The sequence below is a fragment of the Nycticebus coucang genome, chromosome 7 (genome assembly GCF_027406575.1).
Source record: "Nycticebus coucang isolate mNycCou1 chromosome 7, mNycCou1.pri, whole genome shotgun sequence".
NCBI classification, from domain to species: Eukaryota; Metazoa; Chordata; class Mammalia; order Primates; family Lorisidae; genus Nycticebus; species Nycticebus coucang.
This window is the reverse complement of record NC_069786.1, coordinates 61,314,831-61,338,309: the sequence shown is the minus strand read 5'-3', so window position 1 is coordinate 61,338,309 and position 23,479 is coordinate 61,314,831. Positions and strand designations below refer to the sequence as shown.

The 23,479-nt window shown below is 36.3% G+C and overlaps 1 protein-coding gene across 2 annotated transcripts in view; it reads left to right on the top strand.

Annotated features, from left to right (window-relative positions):
• Nucleotides 1-22,902, top strand: part of LOC128590488 (sodium channel protein type 3 subunit alpha) — a 111,338-nt gene extending 88,436 nt beyond the window's left edge. For both annotated transcript variants that reach the window (XM_053597809.1, XM_053597808.1), the window contains 9 exons: nt 159-313; nt 1,369-1,542; nt 11,315-11,437; nt 13,760-14,032; nt 15,207-15,260; nt 16,349-16,486; nt 17,878-17,982; nt 19,421-19,691; nt 20,701-22,902. In XM_053597809.1, the coding sequence (XP_053453784.1) occupies nt 159-313; nt 1,369-1,542; nt 11,315-11,437; nt 13,760-14,032; nt 15,207-15,260; nt 16,349-16,486; nt 17,878-17,982; nt 19,421-19,691; nt 20,701-21,896 (2,489 nt within the window). In that variant the 3' untranslated portion in view covers nt 21,897-22,902. The remainder of the gene's footprint in view (nt 1-158; nt 314-1,368; nt 1,543-11,314; nt 11,438-13,759; nt 14,033-15,206; nt 15,261-16,348; nt 16,487-17,877; nt 17,983-19,420; nt 19,692-20,700) is intronic.
• Nucleotides 22,903-23,479: the final 577 nt, after the last annotated feature.

Here is a 23,479-nt window from a genome sequence, read left to right as displayed (position 1 = left end):
GTCTGGGAATGAGTTATGCTATAGGAGAGATGCTGAAGATAACTAGGGAAAGTGATGAACTGGGACTGGGATGGGGCTGGAACAAGCAAGTTTATTTTTTGCCAATTTAAGATGAAAACGTATTTTTATAACTTATTGTATTTGACATTTTCTTTTAGGATGTATTAAAAAGTTTCCATTCTGTCAAGTAAGTACGGAAGAAGGCAAAGGGAAGATCTGGTGGAATCTTCGGAAAACCTGCTACAGCATTGTTGAACACAACTGGTTTGAGACTTTCATTGTCTTCATGATTCTTCTCAGCAGCGGTGCTTTGGTAAGTGAAACGCATGTTGGCAAAAACCAGGTTCTAGGGTAATAGTTGATTCTCCAGAGATATCAGAGAGCACACACTTAGTTTAAGAATCAAAAAAGGAGGCATATCTGTGCCTTTCTGATCTTGGCATCCGGGGTTCTGTGCAGAATTCAGTCCAGAACAAATCAGAACCATGAAACAGCCAGATGGAATTTCTCATCTGGTGTTTATCTAACAGATGTTTTCCTCACTGAGACAACCATTTGCAGAGACATTCTGTAACTATGTTACTTACCCTGTTGAATGCCATCCAGTATTTCCTAATAATTATATTAACATTTATGGACGAAAAGTATTTTTTGTTTTCTTCATGTATAATCAACTTATTCTTGCAAAATAAGCCAGATCGTCCAGGAAATCACAGATGGTAATGTTGGAATAGGTCAACCCTATCCCTCATTAAAGAAATTCTAATTATTTCCAAGTTCATATTACTCTACTAAAAGCATGTGTTCGTAGCAGTAATTGCCCAGAGACTTTTGGATGAAAAGTAGGGGGAAAGCATATACCATATCAATAAACACGTTGGCATTTTCTCGCCAACATTTTTCACAGTTACTTTTAGCCTTTAAATTTTGTCTGATGGTCATTGCTTGTGTGAAATAACAATATTTATAAAAACATCCCTTTGTGGTTCAGCGCCTGTATCTCAAGCAGCTAAGGCACCAGCCACATACACCAGAGCTGGCAGGTTCAAATCCAGCCCAGGCCTGCCAAACAACAATGACAACTACAACCAAAAAATAACCGGGCGTTGTGGCAGGTACCTGTAGTCCCAGCTACTTGGGAGGCTGAGGCAAGAGAATTGCGTAAGCCCAGAAGTTGGAGGTTGCTGTGAGCTGTGCTGCCACAGTACTCTAGCCAGTGCGACAGCTTGAGGCTCTGTCTCAAAAGAAAATAAATAAATAAATAAATAAATAAATTGCTTTGTACTCCATATTATGCTAAGGAGTTTTTTTTCAAATATGTAAAGGAGGCAAGCCATTCAAGTAAAATAAAATATCCTTGATTCTCAGGCATTTGAAGATATATACATTGAACAACGGAAGACTATCAAAACCATGCTAGAATATGCTGACAAGGTCTTCACCTATATCTTCATTCTGGAAATGCTTCTCAAATGGGTAGCTTACGGATTTCAAACGTACTTCACCAATGCCTGGTGCTGGCTAGATTTCCTGATTGTTGATGTAAGTATACTGAATAATTTTTAGGAAATAATTTTTAAAAGAGGCAGGTTGACATTCTATATATTTCTGTGATTAAAACCTTGATTTTGAGTATCGAGTTTCACTAATGCAGACATAATTATGCAGTTGTTCTGTTAAAAAAAAAAACTACAATAAATGCAACAATGAGGAATGGCTCATAGAAAAGAGTGGGGGAGCTCCTAGAAATGTGGACAGTGGTGAGGGAAGACACAGAGAGAGAGGTGTCCTATACCACAGGCAGAAAGCTTCTTTTTCCTGAAAGTGAAGGACCTCAAGGTAAGAAATAGTGAAACAATCTATAATTGACAGGTCTCAACTCTTAGCTTATTAACAATCCAATAAAGAAATGTCTCCGGGAGGTCAATCAATTTTTAGGGGGGAAATTTTTTTGAGAATGCACTTTAAGTCCTTACTGGAGTGCACGTGACTAAATGATATTAAATGAACCCATTTACTATATTCATTCTGCTACATACTCACAGAGACAGTAAAATGCATTTCCATTTTTAAATCAGTTGTTGAATATCCCAGTAGCTAATAAGATATTTACCATGCAAAGAGTTAGGTGTAGGTCTGCTCCGAATCTGATTACCCTGGGGTAAGTCGTCAGAGGAACATTGCCAATTGTGGACTCTCTCTGACTTGCAGCCTATTTTTTCATTCCAAACCATGGGGAGGCACTGAGGCAAAATGACAGTCTCCCGGTTCTCTGTCATCTGTGTTACTCCACTGCACAAGGCTTCACAGTCTCCAGCAAAACAAGATGCTTCAAGCACTATCTCGAGCTGTTTCCTAGCAATCATACAGCACTTTATTTTTAGCTCTAACATTCGCCAGTATGAATCGATGATCACCATATGTGTGCATTCATTCTCTTTATCATTTTTAACAAGCCTGGGTCTGTCCGAATTCTACTCACCTTCCTCCCACATACATGCTCATAATCCCATGAGCCAAATGTGCTTAACCCTTTAAATTGATAAGAAATATGCTACCAAGTAGCTTTTAATAGACCAGGAATGACATTCAATTTCTATGACTGGCCTTTCATGAATAGAGATGAATTTTAATACTGCTCTAAAACGCTATCCATAATAGGAAGTTTGATATTTTCACCTTCTGCAGCTAGAATGGACCTTAAGGAATGTCTAGTAGCCTTTATTCTAAACATTAGGAAACTGAAGTCTCAGTTTAAATAATTTTCCTTAGATAGCACAGCTACTTACCAACAAAGCTGACACTAGTGACCAAATTTCCTAATTCTCAGTTCAGCGCTCCTAAAGATTTCCTGTCTGACTGATTCAGTATAAATACATTAGTTGCAATAAGCAATTGTGTGTATTAGACTGGCTTTGAGATTCAGCATTTAAATCTTCTTAAAATTTTCAGAAGGCCAAAAGATACTATCTTCACATAAAAAACTAAATATGCCAGGTTATTCTGTAACTACGTACACTATGCAACAGATGCTGCTGTTGACCACACAATGAACTAAATCCATACTTCAGCAAGTATCTATTGAAAATGTATTGAAAAAACTCATATTTTTATGGTGGTTAGTGATTTTTGCACACATTTCATCCCTGAGAAAATTCATCTGAGCATCTGTCATAACAACTTCACAATTGGTTCTAAAATCTCCTACAGTGCTGATGTGTTCAAAACAAACTCCAGTAAAAGATTCAACCCTCCTGAAATGTTTATTAACCACAGGTGATTTATACTTAACAAACAGCACAGGTTGCAAGGCGAGGCTTGATGTTTACAGCTGTGGAATTCTTTTCCCCCTTATCCAAGGGCTCATTAGAAAACCCACCAGCTGCTCTATTGAGGTGAGCAAAAGCAGCTCAGGGACTCTTTCTGATCCTAATGTGTATTTCTAACTGTCAGCAAACTCTCAGATCTCATGGTTCCTGTCTTAGTTCTTCACCTTTATTATTGACATTGGCATCCCCAGTAACGAAGCTAGGTGGTTAGTAGCAGTAGCGTCAGGGGCACCATACGATGCCTACCACTTTCTGAGCACTCACTGTGGGGATGCCACAAATTAAGAGCCTTACATAATAATGAAAATTACTAATCCTAGGATTTAATGCTTTGTATGTACAAATGCTACTAAAAGCGCTTCAGATGGGTTAATTCATCTAATCTTCCAAATTCTATGTGTTACAAACAATAATATTCTGATTCTGCAGATGGGGAAGCCAAGGCGAAGAGAAGGTGTTACTTTCCCAAGTTAACATAGCTTGAAGTGGCCACACTGGATTTTGCATCTAAGTAGTCTGGCTCTACTGACTGCCTTCCTAATCTGTACATTCCAAACTTCATGACAAATGTCTTTTTTAATTACAAAGTATTATTTCTTTAACAATCCTATGAAGATGTGTCCTATCATTATCTCTATTTTGCTATAGATTTTATCTCTTATTTTACATCTTTAGAAAATGTCATCTATCTGGAAAGCAGCAGAGCTCTTTGCTCCATATTTTGCAACAGGGCACAGGCCTGTTTGGTATATTGTGTTGAACTAATCAAAGAATTCCCACATGACACTCTGAAGGTGATTGCTTATAAGTGGTGGTGATGAAAACAATGAGACGGTGCCTTGCTAATGTGTACACACCTTGAATTTTAGCAGGAGCACTTGTGGAGAGAATCAGATAAAATTAAAAGAACTTTGAGAGCAAGGAACTGGATAACTACAAATGATCGTCATTTCATATCCATTTCTGATCTCTCCCTAGACGTACTCCCATGGAAGCTGTCTAATAGGTAGTTTAACTTTTCCCAATAAATTCTGCTAGTAGGAATGATTCACTTGGCCCATTTCTTGGGAGAATTTAATTCCCTTCAAGCATTATTAATTTATTAGTAAGAAACATTTCTCATTGGCCAAGTTTAAAAAGATAGTCCTATTAATTTAACTATAAAGTTCTATATGCGTTCTTTGAAAGATTATGACTTTCAGCACATAAAGACTTTTAACCTCTAATTCTTTCCTGAAATTCCAACCCCCATTTCTGTTTCTTTCTAGATAATATTTACTCTGACACATCTATCTGCACGCATTCATTATCTTTCTCCTCTTGTCCTCTGCTTCTTCCTGAATTCTCTATGGGGTCTGGTGGGGTAGTCGTCCTACAAAGCCAAACCACATGTTATCTTCAGCCTCTCTTTTACCCTCACAGATAATCAATTAGCAAGTTCTCCTCGATGTTAAGAACTAATAAGTGAGTTGGGAGTCTTACCCCACTCCCCAACACCACATCAATACCACTATGATTAAGTGGACTAAGCAGTGGCTTACCAAAGGCCCTTCCTACCTCCTGTCCCAAACTCTTCACATATACTCTTTAAAAATATTTACATTATGGTTTCTCTTTTCAAAGGCCTCCCCATGAGATATAGTTAATCAACCAATAATAAAGATTTTCATTCATAATATTAATAACAACTAACCTTTGCTAAGCTATGAATTGTTGTGCCCTTAATGCCTTTTAATTTATTTAATCCTCGTAACTTATATGATTTCACTTTATTATCCCAGTTTCTTAAATAGGGAAACTGAGGCCCAGAGTAGTTATCTAGCTGTTAAGTCGATATATAACATGTATTAATTGTGTAAAATGTCAAAAACAATTCATGTCTCTAAAAAGAAATAATTAAACCTGAGGATAGAGTCATAATTATATACTCCATAAACAGAAATAATCATACCCACTATCAATCAGACTGGCACTTCAAATATTTTTCTAGTAGTGTGCTTGATTAAAGATGATGCATCTACTAACAAAGATAATGTCTTTTCAGCATAAATAACATACAGTGTTAGTTTGATTTAATCATCTTGAAGTTAGTAAATTAAGAGTTCCAAACAAAGAAACTTGCATCATCTGATGTAAGCTCCTCACTGATTCAAAGTCCTCCTTTGAAAACCAAAACCCAAAATGATGTTTTGAAACGTTTAAGTAAAATTCTTGCAGAAGCTGTGGCTTCTCTATGCCACCCAGCAGTCCCCAGCGATGTGCCCTCCTGAAGTTACAACTCCTCTCCTCAGAGATGAACGTTTAGATCTCCAGCTTCCTGCTACCACATACAGTGTCACGGTGACAAGATGTTCTGGATCATGTGAGCATTGTGGATTTCCTGATCATGTACAAAGTTAAAGACCAATAAATAAACTGGAAAAGCCTAAGATACAGTAGAAGTGACGTCAAAGGAAAATAGGCAGCCTCTGGGTTATAAACTTTACTTACATAAAAACCAACTGCCATTTCTGACATATGTTGCATTTGGAATACTCTACTTCTCACAACTATGGGCAGCCTTCACTCCCTTTCTGCTGTCGACCTGACCCATCCCAGCTTACCAAGTCCCTTCATTTTCACTACCTTCAGACTCCATCTTCACAGAGTCTGCTGCAACCATTTCCATGGTAGCTTTGTACCTGCCCTCCACCATCACCTGAGCCCCTTTCTGGCAGTGCTTAGCAGATACAGTTGCACTGGTATGGAAGTGGGGATGTGTGCACCCAGCAATCTGAATCCAGGCTCCCTTGCCCTAAGAAATTTTGAGTAAATGCATTTGTTGTTTAAGCCCCTTGGTACTATTAACAGGAAAACCTCAACTGCAGGATATACTGAAAGGGGCTTTTGTGGTCTGACAGGGAAACTCAGTCACAACGTGGATTACTACTTCTATGTTCTGACCTCTAAAGTAAGAGTTGATTTTACTCTGTAAGTTGTGAAGAAGTGTTTCATTCTGCTCACCTGCAGGGTTGGAGAGGGCTAGGTGAAGTGTCCAGCTTTCCTGTATACAAATTTTCAATCAATTCCCTTTCCAGGCCCATCCATTGCATCTCCTTGTTTTCAGTGAACCATGTACCTCTGGGTAGAAGAACCTTTGTAATATTCAGTGAAACAGTTAGACTTGCTTTGAGGGGCACCAGGTTTCTGCTGCTTTTTCTCTAATGAGAAAGTAATCATTCCTGTGCTGTCTGTAGTCTCAAGTTTTTTTAAACTCTACTCCTATTGTCTGTTTGCTCATTTAGTTGAATTATAATAGGTAAGGTAAATACATTTATTGTTCGAACAGATAGATTAATTACAATGAGAGTTTAGAATCTGTATTTTACTATAGTGGAAGCTCCATAGTTGACCACTCCTTACATGGACCACGTCCTTAAGTTTGTCAAATTTTCACAGACCAAACATGCATCACACGTACTTATCAGTATAGTAAACCTAGTTCTTTCTGTTGACAACCTTGGTATTTTGACCAGTTTGCTGTAATCCTTTGGGTGGTCAACTTAAAGAGGTTCATTGTATTTAATTAATAACCTTTACTTATTGATTTATAGGAGCTCTTTTTATATTGAGGAAATTTAATATTTTTGTCACATGTGGTATAAATATTTTACTTATTTGGGCTTTTGTCTCTAGATTTTTTTGTCATGTAAACATTTTTCATATCAATTTGGTTGAATTTATCAATATTTGGTTTTCCTTGGTTTTCTCATGTTTATGAAGGCTACCTCAAGACTATTAAATATTTCCTCTTATTTTTTTCCAGTTTTATAGTTTGAGTTTTTCTTATTTCTTTGTTCATTCATCTTTATGTTTTATTTGCCCAATCTAGAATTTAATTTGGTGTGAGATGTGAGCAATATTATATTGCTCTAAATGGTTTCTCATTTCATGAATAATCAGTTTTCTTTTTCCACTTTCATTTAAAATCTTTCCTTTACCACATACTAAATTCCAGTGTGTGCTGGGTTCAATTGGAACATAATTTTGTTTCATTCATTCCTTTTTCTACTAATATCACAGATTTAATTATTATACATATATAATTGATCTTAATATCTGGCGAAATTTATCCTCTCTGCTTTTCTTCTTAAAACAGTAATATTTTAGATTATTCTAATACTTTTATTTTTCCATATTAACTTTTTAAGATTTATATAGTTCAAAGAGACTACTACACAATCTTTAAAAGTTAAGATTTTTTTTAAGATTTATATAGTTCAAAGAGACTACTACACAATCTTTAAAAGTTAAGATTTTTTTTAAGATTTATATAGTTCAAAGAGACTACTACACAATCTTTAAAAGTTAATGAAAAATACGTTAGTCAACAACCTAAAATAATTATATAATTGTTGAAATAAGATCTTTCAAATAACTTATAATAGTTTTTCACTTGATTCTCTTGTTTCATTTGAGGTCAACAGTAATATATCTGCAAATAATGACTTCTACTTTTCCAATTCTTATAACTCTTCCTTTTTTTAGAAACTGTTAAATAATAATGTCAGTCATGGGCGTATTCTTTCATCTGCTTTTCATAGGAATGCTTTTAGATTTCTCCATTATAAATTATACAAACTTTTAGATTGAAGCATATCATTAGGGGTGGCACCTGTGATTCAGTGGATAGGGCACTGGCCCCATATACCATGGGTAGCAGGTTTGAACCAGGCCCCAGCCAAACTGCAACAAAAAATAACTGGGTGTTGTGGTGGGCACTGGTAGTCCCAGCTACTCGGGAGGCTGAGGCAAGAGAATCGCCTAAGCCCAGAAGCCAGAGGTTGCTGTGAGCTGTGATGCCACAACGCTCTACCAAGGATGACAAAGTAAGACTCTGTCTTTAAAAAAAAAAAGAAAGAAACATATCTTTAGAATGTATGGAAGTGATATGTGCTTTTTATCTTTTAACTGTGCGTGTCCAACTTTAAAAATTACTTTAAGCCATTTTTAAGGGAAACAAATTTCTGTTGTTTGACTTATTCACCAACATAGGATTTCTAGTCTGTTCTTCAGAACCCTGGGCTTCTTTACTTACATTATCCTCCTCTTTCTCAGTCTCAGTGGCCATAGGAACGTAAAAGGGTGTGAATGACAACTTGATCACCCCTAAAACCTCTAGCATAGAGATTTTCTTTTATTTACTGTGTTGTGTGGTACAGTGCCTAGATCCATGTGAAATCATGCTAAAAGTTCAATTTTTGAAAATGGGTGGCTCTTCTCTTTGCACATCTTAATAAGAGTTCCTTTTATGTTTAGCACAAAAGAGATAAAGATGAAAGCACAAAATTTAGGTACAAATTTCCTGAAATAAAAACACTAGACTTAAAAACAGGAGACCTAACTTCCAGTTACATCTTGCCTATGTCTGTCTTTTCTTGGCTTAGTCATTTGACCACTTTGAGACACAAAGATAATGAGTAAAAAAGATTATTGTAAATTGTAAGTCACCCCGCCCCCACCATGGGAAGTTAACTTCTAACTTTCCAGTATGTAGCAAATCTTTAAAATTTTTGCAAGGAGCTACCTCTGCTTGTAATAGATTTGAAAGGTCTTATTTAAAACATCTTGAAAGCATATTTAAGTTTTTTACAAGTCAAATGTAAACCAGAAAAACATTATTTATATGCTCAAGCACACTGTGACAATCTTATCAAAGTAATTGGAAAGGAAAAAAAATAATCATTTTAAGTTAATTAAACCAGTTTGCAATGATTATTCCTCAATCCTAAAATGTCTTTTAAATTCTGTTTATTTTCCTGTGCTGCAGATCCCAGCACAGGTTTTTCGGGGAATTCAATGTCAGACAGATTTTATGGTCTCCTTTTTGGAGCTTGAAGGCACTCTAGGACCCATGCAGCCTGGAAAAATAGGAGTGAGTTCCTCTGATCCTCAATATAAAATGTATCATGGTTGCAACTCTGAGACACGAGGTCCATTAAAAAAGTCCAGTTCACAAATGCCCAGCTTCACTAACAACACACAATTCCATGTTCATTTAGAGTGGTTCCATGAAGGTAATGCCTCCCAGCCTTCAAACTCACAATATCCAACATCCACTGGTTCTGGATTTTTCCTTTCTTTTCTTTATAAAGCATGAACTTCCTTACTTCAAGGTCTTAAGAAATTTGCAGGGCGGTGCCTGTGGCTCAACGAGTAGTGTGCCAGCCCCTTATGCCAGAGGTGCTGGGTTCAAACCCAGCCCTGGCCAAAAAACTGCAACCAAAAAAAAAAAAAAAAAAAGAAAGAAATTTGCAGCCAATTCCCCTTAAAAGCCCAGTTCTCAAATAAAGGACTTGATTGCGAGATTAAGAAAAGTCTTCAGGTAGCAATTCCAGAGACATAAAGAAGTTGTTAATGCCTCCTAAGGAAAAGGAGCCCAGAACATAGAAGCCTGTGTGATCTCTAATAAGCTTCCCAATCTTTCCAGTCTTTTGTAGGAGCAAAGCCATGACAAAAATAAATAGCTTAATAATTATCCTTAATCAAGTTTAACTTTCAGGTCATGCATTATTCTGTTCAATTCTGGAGAAGTATGCTAAATTAAACAATGAAGGGACAGCGGCTTCATATGCCTTTGGATTATGTGGTTTAGGGAAGATCAGATTGTTGGGAGGATTCACAGATTTTTTTCACAGGAAGTTAAACCCTAATGCTCTTTAGCCATTCAATTGCTATAATGAATTAATTTCTCTCCTTATACATCAAAGAAAGCACGACTTATTTATCCTCTGTGCAAGAGCTGAGATGATGGTCATTCAAATCATTGTGTTCTGTGATTCAGATAAAGAGAAAAATTTTTATAGTGGATGCCAAAAGGTTAAAATACGGTTTTGAGGTCAGATCATTTGAGTTCAAGTTACCAAATCCCCCCACCTCTTACGGCTGTGCAAACTTTTTGTATTTTGGTGAGGGTAGGAGGATAAAACTTCCTCACCAATAAAAAGGTAATAGTGATAGTACTTTCTGGGATTTATATTTGTGGGCATGTTATTAAAAGAAAATCAAAGCAATTTCAGGATTGGCCACCTGAAAGAAGGACATGTCTTCTTTAGTCTTTCATACATTTAAGTAAAATTTAGCTAATATAAAATACAGATTGAATATCCCTCATCAAAAATGCTTGGGACCAAAGTGGTTTGGGATTTTTTCCAGATATTGAAATATTTGCGTTATATTAATTGAACATCCTTAATCCAAAAAATCCAAAATCCATAATATTCCAGTGAGCGTTTCTTCTGAGCATCATTTTGATGCTCAATGACTTAGGATTTTGGAGTGTTTTGGATTTCAGATTTTCAAAGTAGGGATGCTCACCCAGTGTCAGAAAGATGTATGTCTGATCACTGTGAACAAGAGGTGCTGTATTCTAAATCGTAAGTCCAGTAGCGTGGATAAAAACTTTATATATAAAAAATTCCCTTTTATTTATTTATCTAACACACAGTGATTAAAATATACCCAACCAGATGGTGCTAGACATGTTCTAAAAAATTTCAGTCCAGCTGAGAAAAAGCATATATGACCTGTAGGGAGATGTCTAACCAATTAACTCTGTTACATGGTAAATGCCTCCAGCACACATAACTAATAGGCTACATAAATTTAGAAAAGAAACATGACTTCTAATCAATAATATTAAGGATCTGGCTTTTGAACTAACTCTTGAATTATCAATGGCATATGCACAGGTTGAAAAGGGATCCATGTTGTAGAATATCTAGCTGAAGGGGTTTATAAATGCTTATAAATATGGGCGGATAGTCCAATTTCACTGATAAGAAAATCAAGAGGACAGTAGTGTGAGATTATCTCACTGAGTGGAAAATAAGGTTTGCCAAGGTATGTCTGAGCTTTTATTTGGTTGGTGCTAAATAGACACCACATCCTACACCTTTAGTCAACCATTTCTTGGTGAACTAATCAGTAGTCTTTTCCTTTTCTAGGTTTCTTTGGTTAGCTTGGCAGCCAATGCTCTTGGCTACTCAGAACTTGGTGCCATCAAATCCCTACGGACACTAAGAGCTTTAAGACCGCTAAGAGCCTTATCCAGGTTTGAAGGCATGAGGGTAAGAAGAATACAGCCATCTAATTATTTATGTCACAATTACTTGTAGGTAACGTTTAGATGCAAACAGGTACCATACGCTTCTGAGATTTATTACATAAAATTAACAGAATTGGAGCAAGAATCTTAGAGATCACAAAGTCTAACCTCTTGAAACAAAAGTTAATTTCAGCAGGCCCTCAGAAGTTGTTTGTGACAGAGCTAAAACTAGAATCCAAGTCTCCTGGTCACAGTTCAAAGCAATTTTCACAACACCCAAAACCTATGGGCTGCCAGTGACTTGTTTTCCTTTCTTACATTTCATTCCTGAAATGATTACCGACTACTACGACTACATTCATCCTAGGAGGGGAGTTTTCTTTCTCTCAACAGTCTGATTTCTTCTAAATTTGTAGTAATGAATGAAAAGTAAAATGGTGTTTTGCTTCTTGGATTAAGTAATAAAATTGTTGCACAAGAAGACAACATAAAATAGTAGCCTCTCACAAAATCTATGTAGTCTAAGCTACCAAAGCAGGTGGTTGGGATCATTAAGCAAGCAGCATTTCGGGCAACCCTCAGAGTTTGTTTTACAGAGCTCCCTTTCAGGTGAGCAGCTGAGTGAGGTTCACTGTTTCCATAGCACTTGTATTTTCCTCTCCACTCTCGTCCTTAATATGTAAATTAATGCAGGTAAACATAAAATTCACACTTATATAGATAACTACTTGCCACACCCCATTCAGAACTGTTTAGCATCAAGGCCAATTTTGTTTAATCTGGCTTACAAATGCACATGGCTATTGAGTTTCTTCTAGGCCCTAGGGCTTTTTATAAAGGAGGCAGTTTGGGACAATAAAAACTTTTCAGCCTTGACTTTGGATTCATTCATCAGGGAGAATGAAACCATTCTCTAGACTTTCTGGAAGTAGTGTAATCAAGGAAATACTTGGTATTTACACTGTAGTTTTATTTCATTCCTACTGCTAAAGAATGGTATAAGACAAAATTCATAAAAATTACTATACAATTTCAAGTTCTTTTCAAACCAGTCTTTATCATTACTGATAAAAGTCCTCATCTGGTTTCCTGGCTTCATATTAAATTTATTTTTGAGGGGAGATAGAAATTGAACAGAATTTAAAACTATAGTATTACTGATCTAAGTCCTCATCTGGTTTCATGTTTTCATATTAATAATTTATTCTCGAGGGGAAATAGCAATTGAACAAAATGTAAAACTTACAAATTTTCTCTAATCTGAAAAATATTCTAAGTTTAGAGTTTTTAATTCCACAATATAGCAGAAATAACATTTAGGCTATAAAATATGATAATGTATTCTGCATTTATTTGAAGATATGGAGGTCATTTGACATAAATTTTAGTAGTAAAAAAACCTGGCAAGCATATTATATATGGCTTAATTTCTAAAAGAAATAAAATTCAAGTAGCATAGGAAATTTTTACAATTTTAGATTCGGGTTTTGCTATCAGTATCAAATTCCTTGGCATTTAGTTCTAAAATGATATTTACGATGTTTTAAAATAAAATAATAGTTACATTTAATATAAATGCTTAACAGAACAGTCCAATATGAAGTACATTAAATTAGATAGAAAAATTACTGTCAACCTCCCTAAGATTTCAAAATGTAGTACATTTTAATCTTTTCTGAATTTAATGGGAGGCGAAGTGTCTAAATGTTTCTTTCACACAATTATTCAGCCTGGGTTGATGAAGTAGCGTGTGCCCAAAGTGGACGTGTAAAAGAACACAGGGTCATAAGAATGGGGTCGTATTCAACGTTGGAATTTACCAAGAGGAAAATAGCACCTTACAAATTCCTACTCTTGTCCTTCATGGCCATAAAAAGTTAATTTGATCCATTGAAACAGATTTCAGGCATTTTCAAAACTTTGTTTGTGAAGGATTTGTTTACTCACTTTTTCCAGTCATCATTCATTCATTGACATTCTTACAAATTAAAATGTATTGTTGAAAGATGATTGTTTCTTCTGTTGGTATTTAATTCATCTTGTTCTTTTCTTTTTTTCTCCAGCATACAAACATTTTCTGACTTCATCTTATTATATCAGGTTTTCGTTTATTTCTTTTCACACTTTGGCATATTCCGCTTCCTTAAGTCCTTAGCTATTTAGTTGTGTCACTGCTTGTTTTCCCTTAGAAATATGTACTAGAAGATATTAGAAGAAACGACTTGTCTACCTAACTTTTTGTTTAACTCTTTCAAACATATATTTAGTACTAAATAAATAAGTGAAAGGCCTGGTTTCCGTTTGAACAGTTTGTAAGTCGCTTTGCCCTCGTTTCCCCTTTCAGGTGGTGGTGAACGCTCTGGTGGGAGCGATTCCCTCTATCATGAATGTGCTGTTGGTTTGTCTCATCTTCTGGCTAATTTTTAGCATCATGGGTGTGAATCTGTTTGCTGGAAAGTTCTACCACTGTGTTAACACGACAACGGGTAACATGTTTACAGTGAGTGAAGTCAACAATTTGAGCGATTGTCAGGCTCTTGGTAAGCAAGCTCGGTGGAAAAACGTGAAAGTGAATTTTGATAATGTTGGTGCTGGCTATCTGGCGTTGCTTCAAGTGGTAAGTGTCTACTGTACAAGTTTAGAAAATACTTTCAGGGTGTTTCTTTAAGATCATTTCTCTGATGCTCTTTGTTTGAATGATTAGTATATGACAGTGGAAGAGTAGCTGGTTATAACACCTCTAGTATCAGCTTGACCATAAAAAGAGGTTGCAGTTGTTTTTTTTTTTTATTTTCCCCCATGTTCCCCAGTGTTTTAATGTGTTTTCATGTGTTTTTATATTCTGCTTCTTATTTTTTCTTGTTATATTATTGAACTCTATTGCCATTTTTAGTTTTCTGCAGCAATCATTGCCAGAGGAGCAATTTTATGTATCAAACTAACAATATATATTCATAGTGTTTAATTAAAATGTATGAATTATTAGCCAGATGATTTATTATAATCATGTCTAAGAAGTATGATTCTAGTATTTGTGGAAATGCAAATCTTTTGAGATAGGTTTCAAAATATGTAATGTTTATTTGTTTCACTTAATTGATAGCATATTAACCAGCCAATAATTAGTTGATTGAGTTTTGTTTAAACACAACTATAGATTTGAATAATAGAGCTTACCTCTTAATCTGAAAGGGAGTTGAGACTGAGATGGGAATTTCATAAATCAAATCTCTAAAAAAAATGGGGGTTTTTTGAGACAGAATATCACTCTGTTGCCTAGACTGGCGTGCAGAGTGCCATGGCATGAGCCTAGCTCACAGCAACCTCAAACTCCTGATTTTAAGCAATCATCCTGCCAAAGCCTCCCAGTTCAAGGGACCCTCTTTACCTGGCCTCCCAGAGTGCTAGGATTATAGGCATGAACCATCCCACTGAGCCTCTAGTCAAATTTTAGTGTACAGCTACTCAGAAGGCTGAGGCAGGAAGATTGTTTGAGCCCAGGAGTTTAAGACCAGCCTGGGCAACATAGCAAGATCCTTTATTAATAATAATAACAACAACTTGTACAGAAAAATAGACTGTGTTCCAAGAGAAATAAATAAAATAAGCTTCAGAGCTTATTATTAAATAGAAATATTTTCTACTTTAATTTCATTTCAGTCTCTTCATAGGAAATGTCATAATATTATACAAAAAGTTATTTGTGAAAATACTGTCAGATTTTCATCTGGTAAAATATCACATTCTTGCATGAGGTTTTTATGCACAATTCAAATCTATATTATTTCCAGGCCACATTTAAAGGCTGGATGGATATTATGTATGCAGCTGTTGATTCACGAGATGTAAGTATTCAAATATTATTTATAGCTACTAGATTTTCTGTGGTAAACATTGTTAATAATTTAAGTGAAATATTCAGAATTTTATATTGGAAAAAAATAGAATATTTATTGTGGCATATAAAAACAATCTTTTTATGCCAATGTTTTTCAATATAGATCTTGTTTTGGTTAATGAATGTCTAATATGTAATATATATCCAATATGAAAGTATATCTAACTGCATGGATCATGAGACTATTCGGAGGAGGGAAGTTTCTCACTGGGGGAGTAACTTGTCTCTCCCTAACCCTGGAGAGTGTGATGAACCAGACTCTATGAAGCTTCCAAGAATATTATGAGACAGAAAAGCAAGCAAGTTTCAGGGAAATTCAATTTTGAAAATAGAAACAAAAATTATTCTTAAGAACATATCAGGCTCGGCGCCTGTGGCTCAAGTGGCTAAGGCGCCAGCCACATTCACTGAGCTAGTAGGTTCAAATCCAGCCTGGGCCCACCAAACAACTATGATGGCTGCAAACAAACAAACAAAAAAAAAAAATAGCCAGGCATTGTGGCAGGCTCCTGTAGTCCCAGCTACTTGGGAGGCGGAGGCAAGAGAATAGCCTAACCCCAGGATTTGGAGTTGCTGTGAGCTGTGATGCCACAACACTCTACTCAGGGAGACAGCTTGAGGCTCTGTCTCAAAAAAAAAAAAAAAGAACATATCTGTTTATGCTCTTAGTTGTTGATGTTCTGCTATTAAAGCCTTATTTCTAAGAGCTAGCATTTCCAAAACCAAATGCAAAATATTGAAAAAAAAACTATAGTAATAAGACTAATAACAGGCTATTTATATCACAGTTGTTTATATTAAAGAATTACAGGGAAGATACAGTGGGAAAACAGATTCTCACGAACAATTGTAAAACCTGCAAACTTTCATTATACTAGATCATGCTACTTTGAACACAACAATTTTTGTAGAGTAATACCTCAGGGCAAGGCAAAAGTAGCACTATATTAAGTAGTAACACTTACCACATTATTAATTTAGTTTAAATATTCATTGTCCTTTTAATGTTTTCTTAATATTTTTAATGTCATTTAGGTTAAACTTCAGCCTGAATATGAAGAAAATCTGTACATGTATTTATACTTTGTCATCTTTATCATCTTTGGGTCATTCTTCACTCTGAATCTGTTCATTGGTGTCATCATAGATAACTTCAACCAGCAGAAAAAGAAGATAAGTATTCCTCAGCTGTTGCCTTTTTCCATTCTGAGGTTCTGTTACACAACGAAATAATTAGGATACCTGTAGTCATAACAGACTTAGATTGTGTTTGTATTATTTTCAGTTTAGTACGTGTTCATTTCAGCTATAAGAGGTTCAAGACTGCAACTAGTAACTCCTCTCTAGGTTTAACGACTGGAGAGCTTTTTGTCAAAATTGTCACACTGCCTCAGACCCATCCAGTGGGTCTCCAGTGCTTTGGCTTGGCTTACAGAGCCCTCTGGGAATTACCTCCACCCGGTCTCCAAACTTCACCTTCTCCCACACCTCATCTACTTCCCTGCTCCCCAGGCACCACACACCCGCTCATTATCACCACCATCGCTTGCTAGGCATACAGCTATATGAGCTTTCTGCCCTTCTCTCAGAAAGCCATTTTCTTGTACCTCCAAGACTTTATATAATTTCTCTTCTTAGAATGCTTTACCTAGTAAGCCCTTAATCATCTTTTAAGACCTAGCTTAAGGGTACGCTCCTACATAAAGCCTGTCTCTGTGTCTCTGAATTCATTGTTGACTGTACAGTACTTTTTCTTTTTCTTTTTTTTTTTTTTTTTGGCACATCATTATACATTCTCCGCCTATGCTTTCAGTTTCCTGCTCCATTTAGGAGCAAGATACTATAACAAATATCTATGCCAGCACGTTGTCTAGAACACAGAAAGTGTTCAAAAACTGTTGAATTGAGAAGTGAAACTGTCAGCAGTTAACCCAACTAAGAAACATATTTTTTATTTTACAAAAGTATATTTGAGATTTTTGTGCCTACTCCTAAACATTGTCTAATCAAACGAAGTTCCTATAGTAGGCAGAGATTTATGTGCTTATGGATTTTACATTAGTGTTAAAGAATCCACAATTTCAAAGAGGTTGAAATTGGCACCGTGGCTCACACTTATAATCTCAGCATTTTAGTAGGCTGAGGTAGAAGGATTGCTTAAAGCCAAAAGTTCAAGACCAGCCTGGGCAATATAGCAAGACCCCATCACTAAAAAAAAAAAAAGAAAGAAATGAAATTAGCTAGGTATGGTGGCACATGCCTATACCAGCTTCCCAGAAGACAGAGTCAGGGAGACCACCTGAGTCCAGGAATTCTAGACTGCAGTGAGCTATGATCACATACCTGTATATTCAGCCTAGGTGATGGAGGGAGACCTAGTCTCATTAATAAAAATAATAACAATCAAACAAAGAATTTCACGTAAATGGGAAAAACAGAATAAATCTATCTGAAGCAGAACAATAGCCACTTAAAAATTTGAGAAAGTTTAAAGGAAGGACAAATATTTTTTGTAAAAGTGCTATTTGTTGGGATTGTAACCAGTTTTATGCTAATGTCTTTACTTCGGAGGTCAAGACATTTTTATGACAGAGGAACAGAAAAAATATTACAATGCAATGAAGAAACTTGGATCCAAGAAACCTCAGAAACCCATACCTCGGCCAGGAGTAAGAATTACTCATCTTCTTTAACATTCCAAAGCCCATTTGCATATGATCAAATTGGGCAAGGCTCTGAATCAGAACACGTTAGGTGATGTCACCAATATGCAGCCCGATTATAAAGTTCAAACCGGGTAGCACAATTCATCACTTCTAATTCATTAGCAATTACCAATTCTTTAAAAAGAGGTAATGGTCTTTACAATTTGTGAGTTGAAAGCTTCCAATTCAAGGTTCCTAATAAATGCTTCCACAGCAAGTCTCATCCTTCTGCTGCCAACAACATGCCTGGTTCCTCCTACTCTGGCCTTCCCACTGCATCCTCCAATGCCTCCCTTTACACTCCTTGTTTTCTTTATTCTTAAGACTAGATGATATGCCTAATCTGTTAAGAAAGGGAAAGGATGACACATATTGTTTACTGTTTCACCAAATGCATACTCTGTAGGGTTTTATAACAATGGAATGGCCTAATAAGGGTCATGTTCATGGAGCTATACTCTCTAACTTCATCTACTTTCTGAGATAGGTGAGGAGTAAGGAAATTGAAACCCAAAGACATGAGCGTCTGGTCCCAAGTCACAAAGCCCATAATTGCCAGATTGACAAGATCTCATGAATCCTATAAGTGATTTCACTTTACCATATTTTAGGTAGTTGAAGCTGGAAGGTGGTGGGAGAGGGCTTAGAGAGGTAGCACGCAGTACACAGAAAGGAATGAACCACCTTTACTGAAGTTCATTGAAACATGAAGACACTGTTAGTTCATTCATACTTTTACCCTAAATGATTAAAAATTTATTTCTCTAATTAAACTGTATTTAACAGCCATTATTAATATAGCAATCTATAAAAGCATGTGGTTCCTGAGAAGGTTGTTAATAAGGCGAAAATTTTTCTAAAAGTCATGCATTTAAACAAAGGAAAAGAAAAACAGGTGAAAAGAAAGATAAATAAATTAACCTGTACATCACAGAGCTCGAGGTATAAAATTTAATAGAAAAGTGACTAACATTTTGATGGCGAGAAATAAGGTATACTGTAATCCAAAATTCCTAAAATATTGATAAATGAACTGGATTATTCATCTATATAAAAGACTGCCTATATTAATCTACTTCAAAAATATTACCACTTTTTTATAAAAATCATTATATTTATTAAAATCAAGCAAAGCCTGTACATATTATCAGCCACGTGCCTCCAATTCATGTCTTGTTCTGTTTAGTCTTCCCACAAGACCTAAATAAACCAAACACTCATGCTTTATTTTTGCTATATGACATTTTCTCATTTAATTTCACATGGAAAAAAAAACACACAAAATGTGTGGGTGTGGGGTGTAATGTGAGGCCACATGTGGAAGAACATTATTTGCAATTTTACTGGATCATTAGTTATGAAATGTACCTATTAACTTTCTCTCTCCTCTTTTACTTCTTAGAACAAGTTCCAGGGAATGGTCTTTGATTTTGTAACCAGACAGGTGTTTGATATCAGCATCATGATCCTCATCTGTCTCAACATGGTCACCATGATGGTGGAAACTGATGACCAGGGCAATGATATGACCGTAGTTTTATCCCGGATCAACCTCGTGTTCATAGTCCTGTTCACTGGAGAATTTGTGCTAAAGCTTGTATCCCTCAGATACTACTACTTCACTATAGGCTGGAACATCTTTGATTTTGTGGTAGTGATTCTCTCCATTGTAGGTAAGAAGGCTTGAATTACAGAGAGGTGCAGTTGTAGGAGAGCGGTTTCCCTAAGGCCTGCCTGCTGCATAATAATGTGGAAATATAGAGAATAATAATGCATGTAGATCTAAAGTTCAGCACTAACTTATTTGAATAAAAACTTCGAACCCTGGAATTGTTAGCAAAGCTAATTAGTTAAAAGCCATGCTAGAAATACTGGGTTTGGGGAAAGGGAGAAGACAGGAAAAAAGTATCCTTAGACACTCTTTTCATCTAAAAGTCACAGGCTAAGGGAGGAGATTAACTGTAAAGTAACCGATGTAATGCAGTAAGGTGGGTACTCTAGAAGCACTAAGAAAGAGGTAACCACCTCTGCTTAAAGGAGTTTACCCCGGCTTCCAGAGGTAAGAATGGTGACATCGTGGATACGGCTTGAAAGAAAAGTAGATTATGGGGCGGTGCCTGTGGCTCAATGGAGTAGAGCGCTGGCCCCATATGCCGGAGGTGGTAGGTTCAAACCCAGCCCCGGCACCCGCCCCCCAAAAAAAAAGCAAAAAAAAAAGTTGATTAAGAAAAGCAGATTTAATAAGAGGAAAGGGGAGCTGGGGAATTATAGAACCCCAAAGTAGAAATTTTAGCTTTGACTTCATATCAGATATTATCCGTTTTCTGCTAACTGAAGAATATCATCATTAAAAAATAGAAAACAACGCATTCAGAAATTTCAGAAATAACCTTTACTGCGATTGCCACAATTACAAACCAAATTGGCATTAACTATTCATAGTGTTTCGGTGTATATATAACTTTAAATTGCCACGCAACTATCTGAGATCATTTGGAATTTACAAAAATCCATATCGATTGATGACATTGTAGAATCGTTGGATAAAACTCTGCAATCTTTAATTGCTAACATCAGGGAGTAGATTCAAATATAAGATTTGTATTCATAACTTGAAAAGATATACCATTCATATATATACAAGATAGTCACAGTTTTGCTGTGTTCCATATTTTTCCACAGGTATGTTTCTGGCCGAGATGATAGAAAAATACTTTGTGTCCCCCACCCTGTTCCGTGTGATCCGTCTTGCCAGGATTGGCCGCATCCTGCGTCTGATCAAAGGAGCAAAGGGGATCCGCACCCTGCTCTTCGCTTTGATGATGTCCCTCCCTGCGCTGTTCAACATCGGCCTCCTGCTCTTCCTGGTCATGTTCATCTACGCCATCTTTGGAATGTCCAACTTCGCCTATGTTAAGAAGGAAGCTGGAATTGATGACATGTTCAACTTTGAAACCTTTGGCAACAGCATGATCTGTCTTTTCCAAATTACCACCTCTGCTGGCTGGGATGGATTGCTAGCACCTATTCTCAACAGTGCACCACCCGACTGTGACCCTGACACAATTCATCCTGGAAGCTCAGTAAAGGGGGACTGCGGGAACCCATCTGTGGGGATTTTCTTTTTTGTCAGTTACATCATCATATCATTTCTGGTTGTGGTGAACATGTACATCGCGGTCATCCTGGAGAACTTCAGTGTCGCTACTGAGGAAAGTGCAGAGCCCCTGAGTGAGGATGACTTTGAGATGTTCTATGAGGTCTGGGAGAAGTTCGATCCTGATGCTACCCAGTTCATAGAATTCTCCAAACTGTCTGACTTTGCAGCTGCCCTGGACCCTCCTCTTCTCATAGCAAAACCAAACAAAGTCCAGCTCATTGCCATGGATCTGCCCATGGTCAGTGGCGACCGGATCCACTGCCTCGACATTTTATTTGCCTTTACAAAGCGTGTTTTGGGTGAGAGTGGAGAGATGGATGCCCTTCGAATACAGATGGAAGACCGGTTCATGGCATCGAACCCCTCCAAAGTCTCTTATGAGCCCATTACAACCACGTTGAAACGCAAACAAGAAGAGGTGTCTGCTGCTATCATTCAGCGAAATTTCAGAAGTTATCTTTTAAAGCAAAGGTTAAAAAAGCTAATAAATAAATATGATAAAGAGACAGTCAAAGGGAGGATTGACTTACCTATAAAGACAGACATGATTATTGACAAATTAAATGGTAACTCTACCCCAGAAAAAACAGATGGAAGCTCCTCAACCACTTCTCCTCCTTCCTATGATAGTGTAACAAAGCCAGACAAAGAAAAGTTTGAGAAAGACAAACCAGAAAAGGAAAGCAAAGAGATAGAGGTCAGAGAAAATCAAAAGTAGAACGAAACAAAGAATTATCTTTGTAATCAATTGTTTACAGGCCTATGAAGGTAAAGTATACGTGTCAACTGGACTTCGAGAGGAGGTCCATGCCAAAAGTGACTGTTTTAACAAATACTCATGGTCAGTGCCTATCCAAGACAGTGACCTCTCTGTCACTGCAACTCTGTGAGACAGGGTATCAACATTGACAAGAGGTTGCTGTTTTATTACCAGCTGACACTGCTGAGAAGAAACTCAATGGCTACCTAGACTAGAGGGATAGTTGTGCAAAGTGATCACTGTAACTACACCAAACATCTTTAGGACAGTACTTGCATCCACTCTATTTTTAACTTCCATATCGGCCATATTTTTACAAAATTTGTTCTAGTGGATTTCCATGCTCCCTAATTCATAGTTTATTCATAATGCTATGTTACTATTTTTGTAAATGAGCTTTACGTTGAGGAAAAAGTATATAAGAACCCTGTGTTCCAACTTCACAAGTCTCTCAAATAATCAGACAAAGGTGTTTTAACTGAGAGATAAAAGTTTTGCTCAGAACCAGAAAAAAATTCTTTTGTCTACAATTTCAATTATTTCCATGTTCTAGATGACTTTAATTTTGAAAGCGTTTAGTCTGTTATGTTTGTTTATATCTGAACAGTTACGTGCCTGTAAAGTCTCTTCTGATATTTAAAGGATTATTTTTATGCAAAGTATTCTGTTTCAGCAAGTGCAAATTTTATTCTAAGTTCCAGAGCTCTATATTTAATTTCAGTTAAATGCTTTCCAAAAATGTAATCTAATAAATCTGTTCTAGAAAAGTATATCTAAAATGTCACTTTAGAATAGTTGTTCCACTTTCTGCTGCAGTATTGCTTTGCAGTCTTCTGCTCTCAGCAAAGCTGACAGTTTATGTCAATTAAATATCCTCTGTTATGTAAATAGTTATTTTATCCTGTGGTGCACGTTTGGGCAAATATATATATCTAGCCTGATAAACAACTTCTATTAAATCAAATATGTACCACAGTGTATGTGTCTTTTGCGAGCTTCCAGCAGGGATGTATCCTGTACCATTCATTAAACATAAATAGTTTGAAGGCTATCACTAATGCATGTTAATATTGCCTATGCTGCTCTATTTTACTCAATCCGTTCTTCACAAGTCTTGGTTAGAAAAGGTCACATGTTGGTGACAGAAGGAATTCAGCAAGCTCTCTGTCCATTATGTCAAATAGAACAGTTTGAAGTTATTTAAAAACATCTTCACTTTTGCATTTTTAATTCAACTTGAGTATCACATGGTATCTCTCTCAAAGAAACACACCGCATACCGCCTAGTGTCAAAACCTCTACTTCATATTTTGCTAAATTATGTCTAAAACTTGTTTAAATATAAATAATGTAAAAATATGATCAATTTTATTTGTCAGCATTTTGTACATAAGAAAATTATTTTCAGGTTGAGGACATGGCAACTTATTTTACTTTATGCTTTTGCTTTTTATTTTTAATCACAATTCCAAACTTTTGAATCCATAAGACTTTTCAATGGGTAATTTCCTAAAATAAAATTTAGACACTGGATTTTGTGG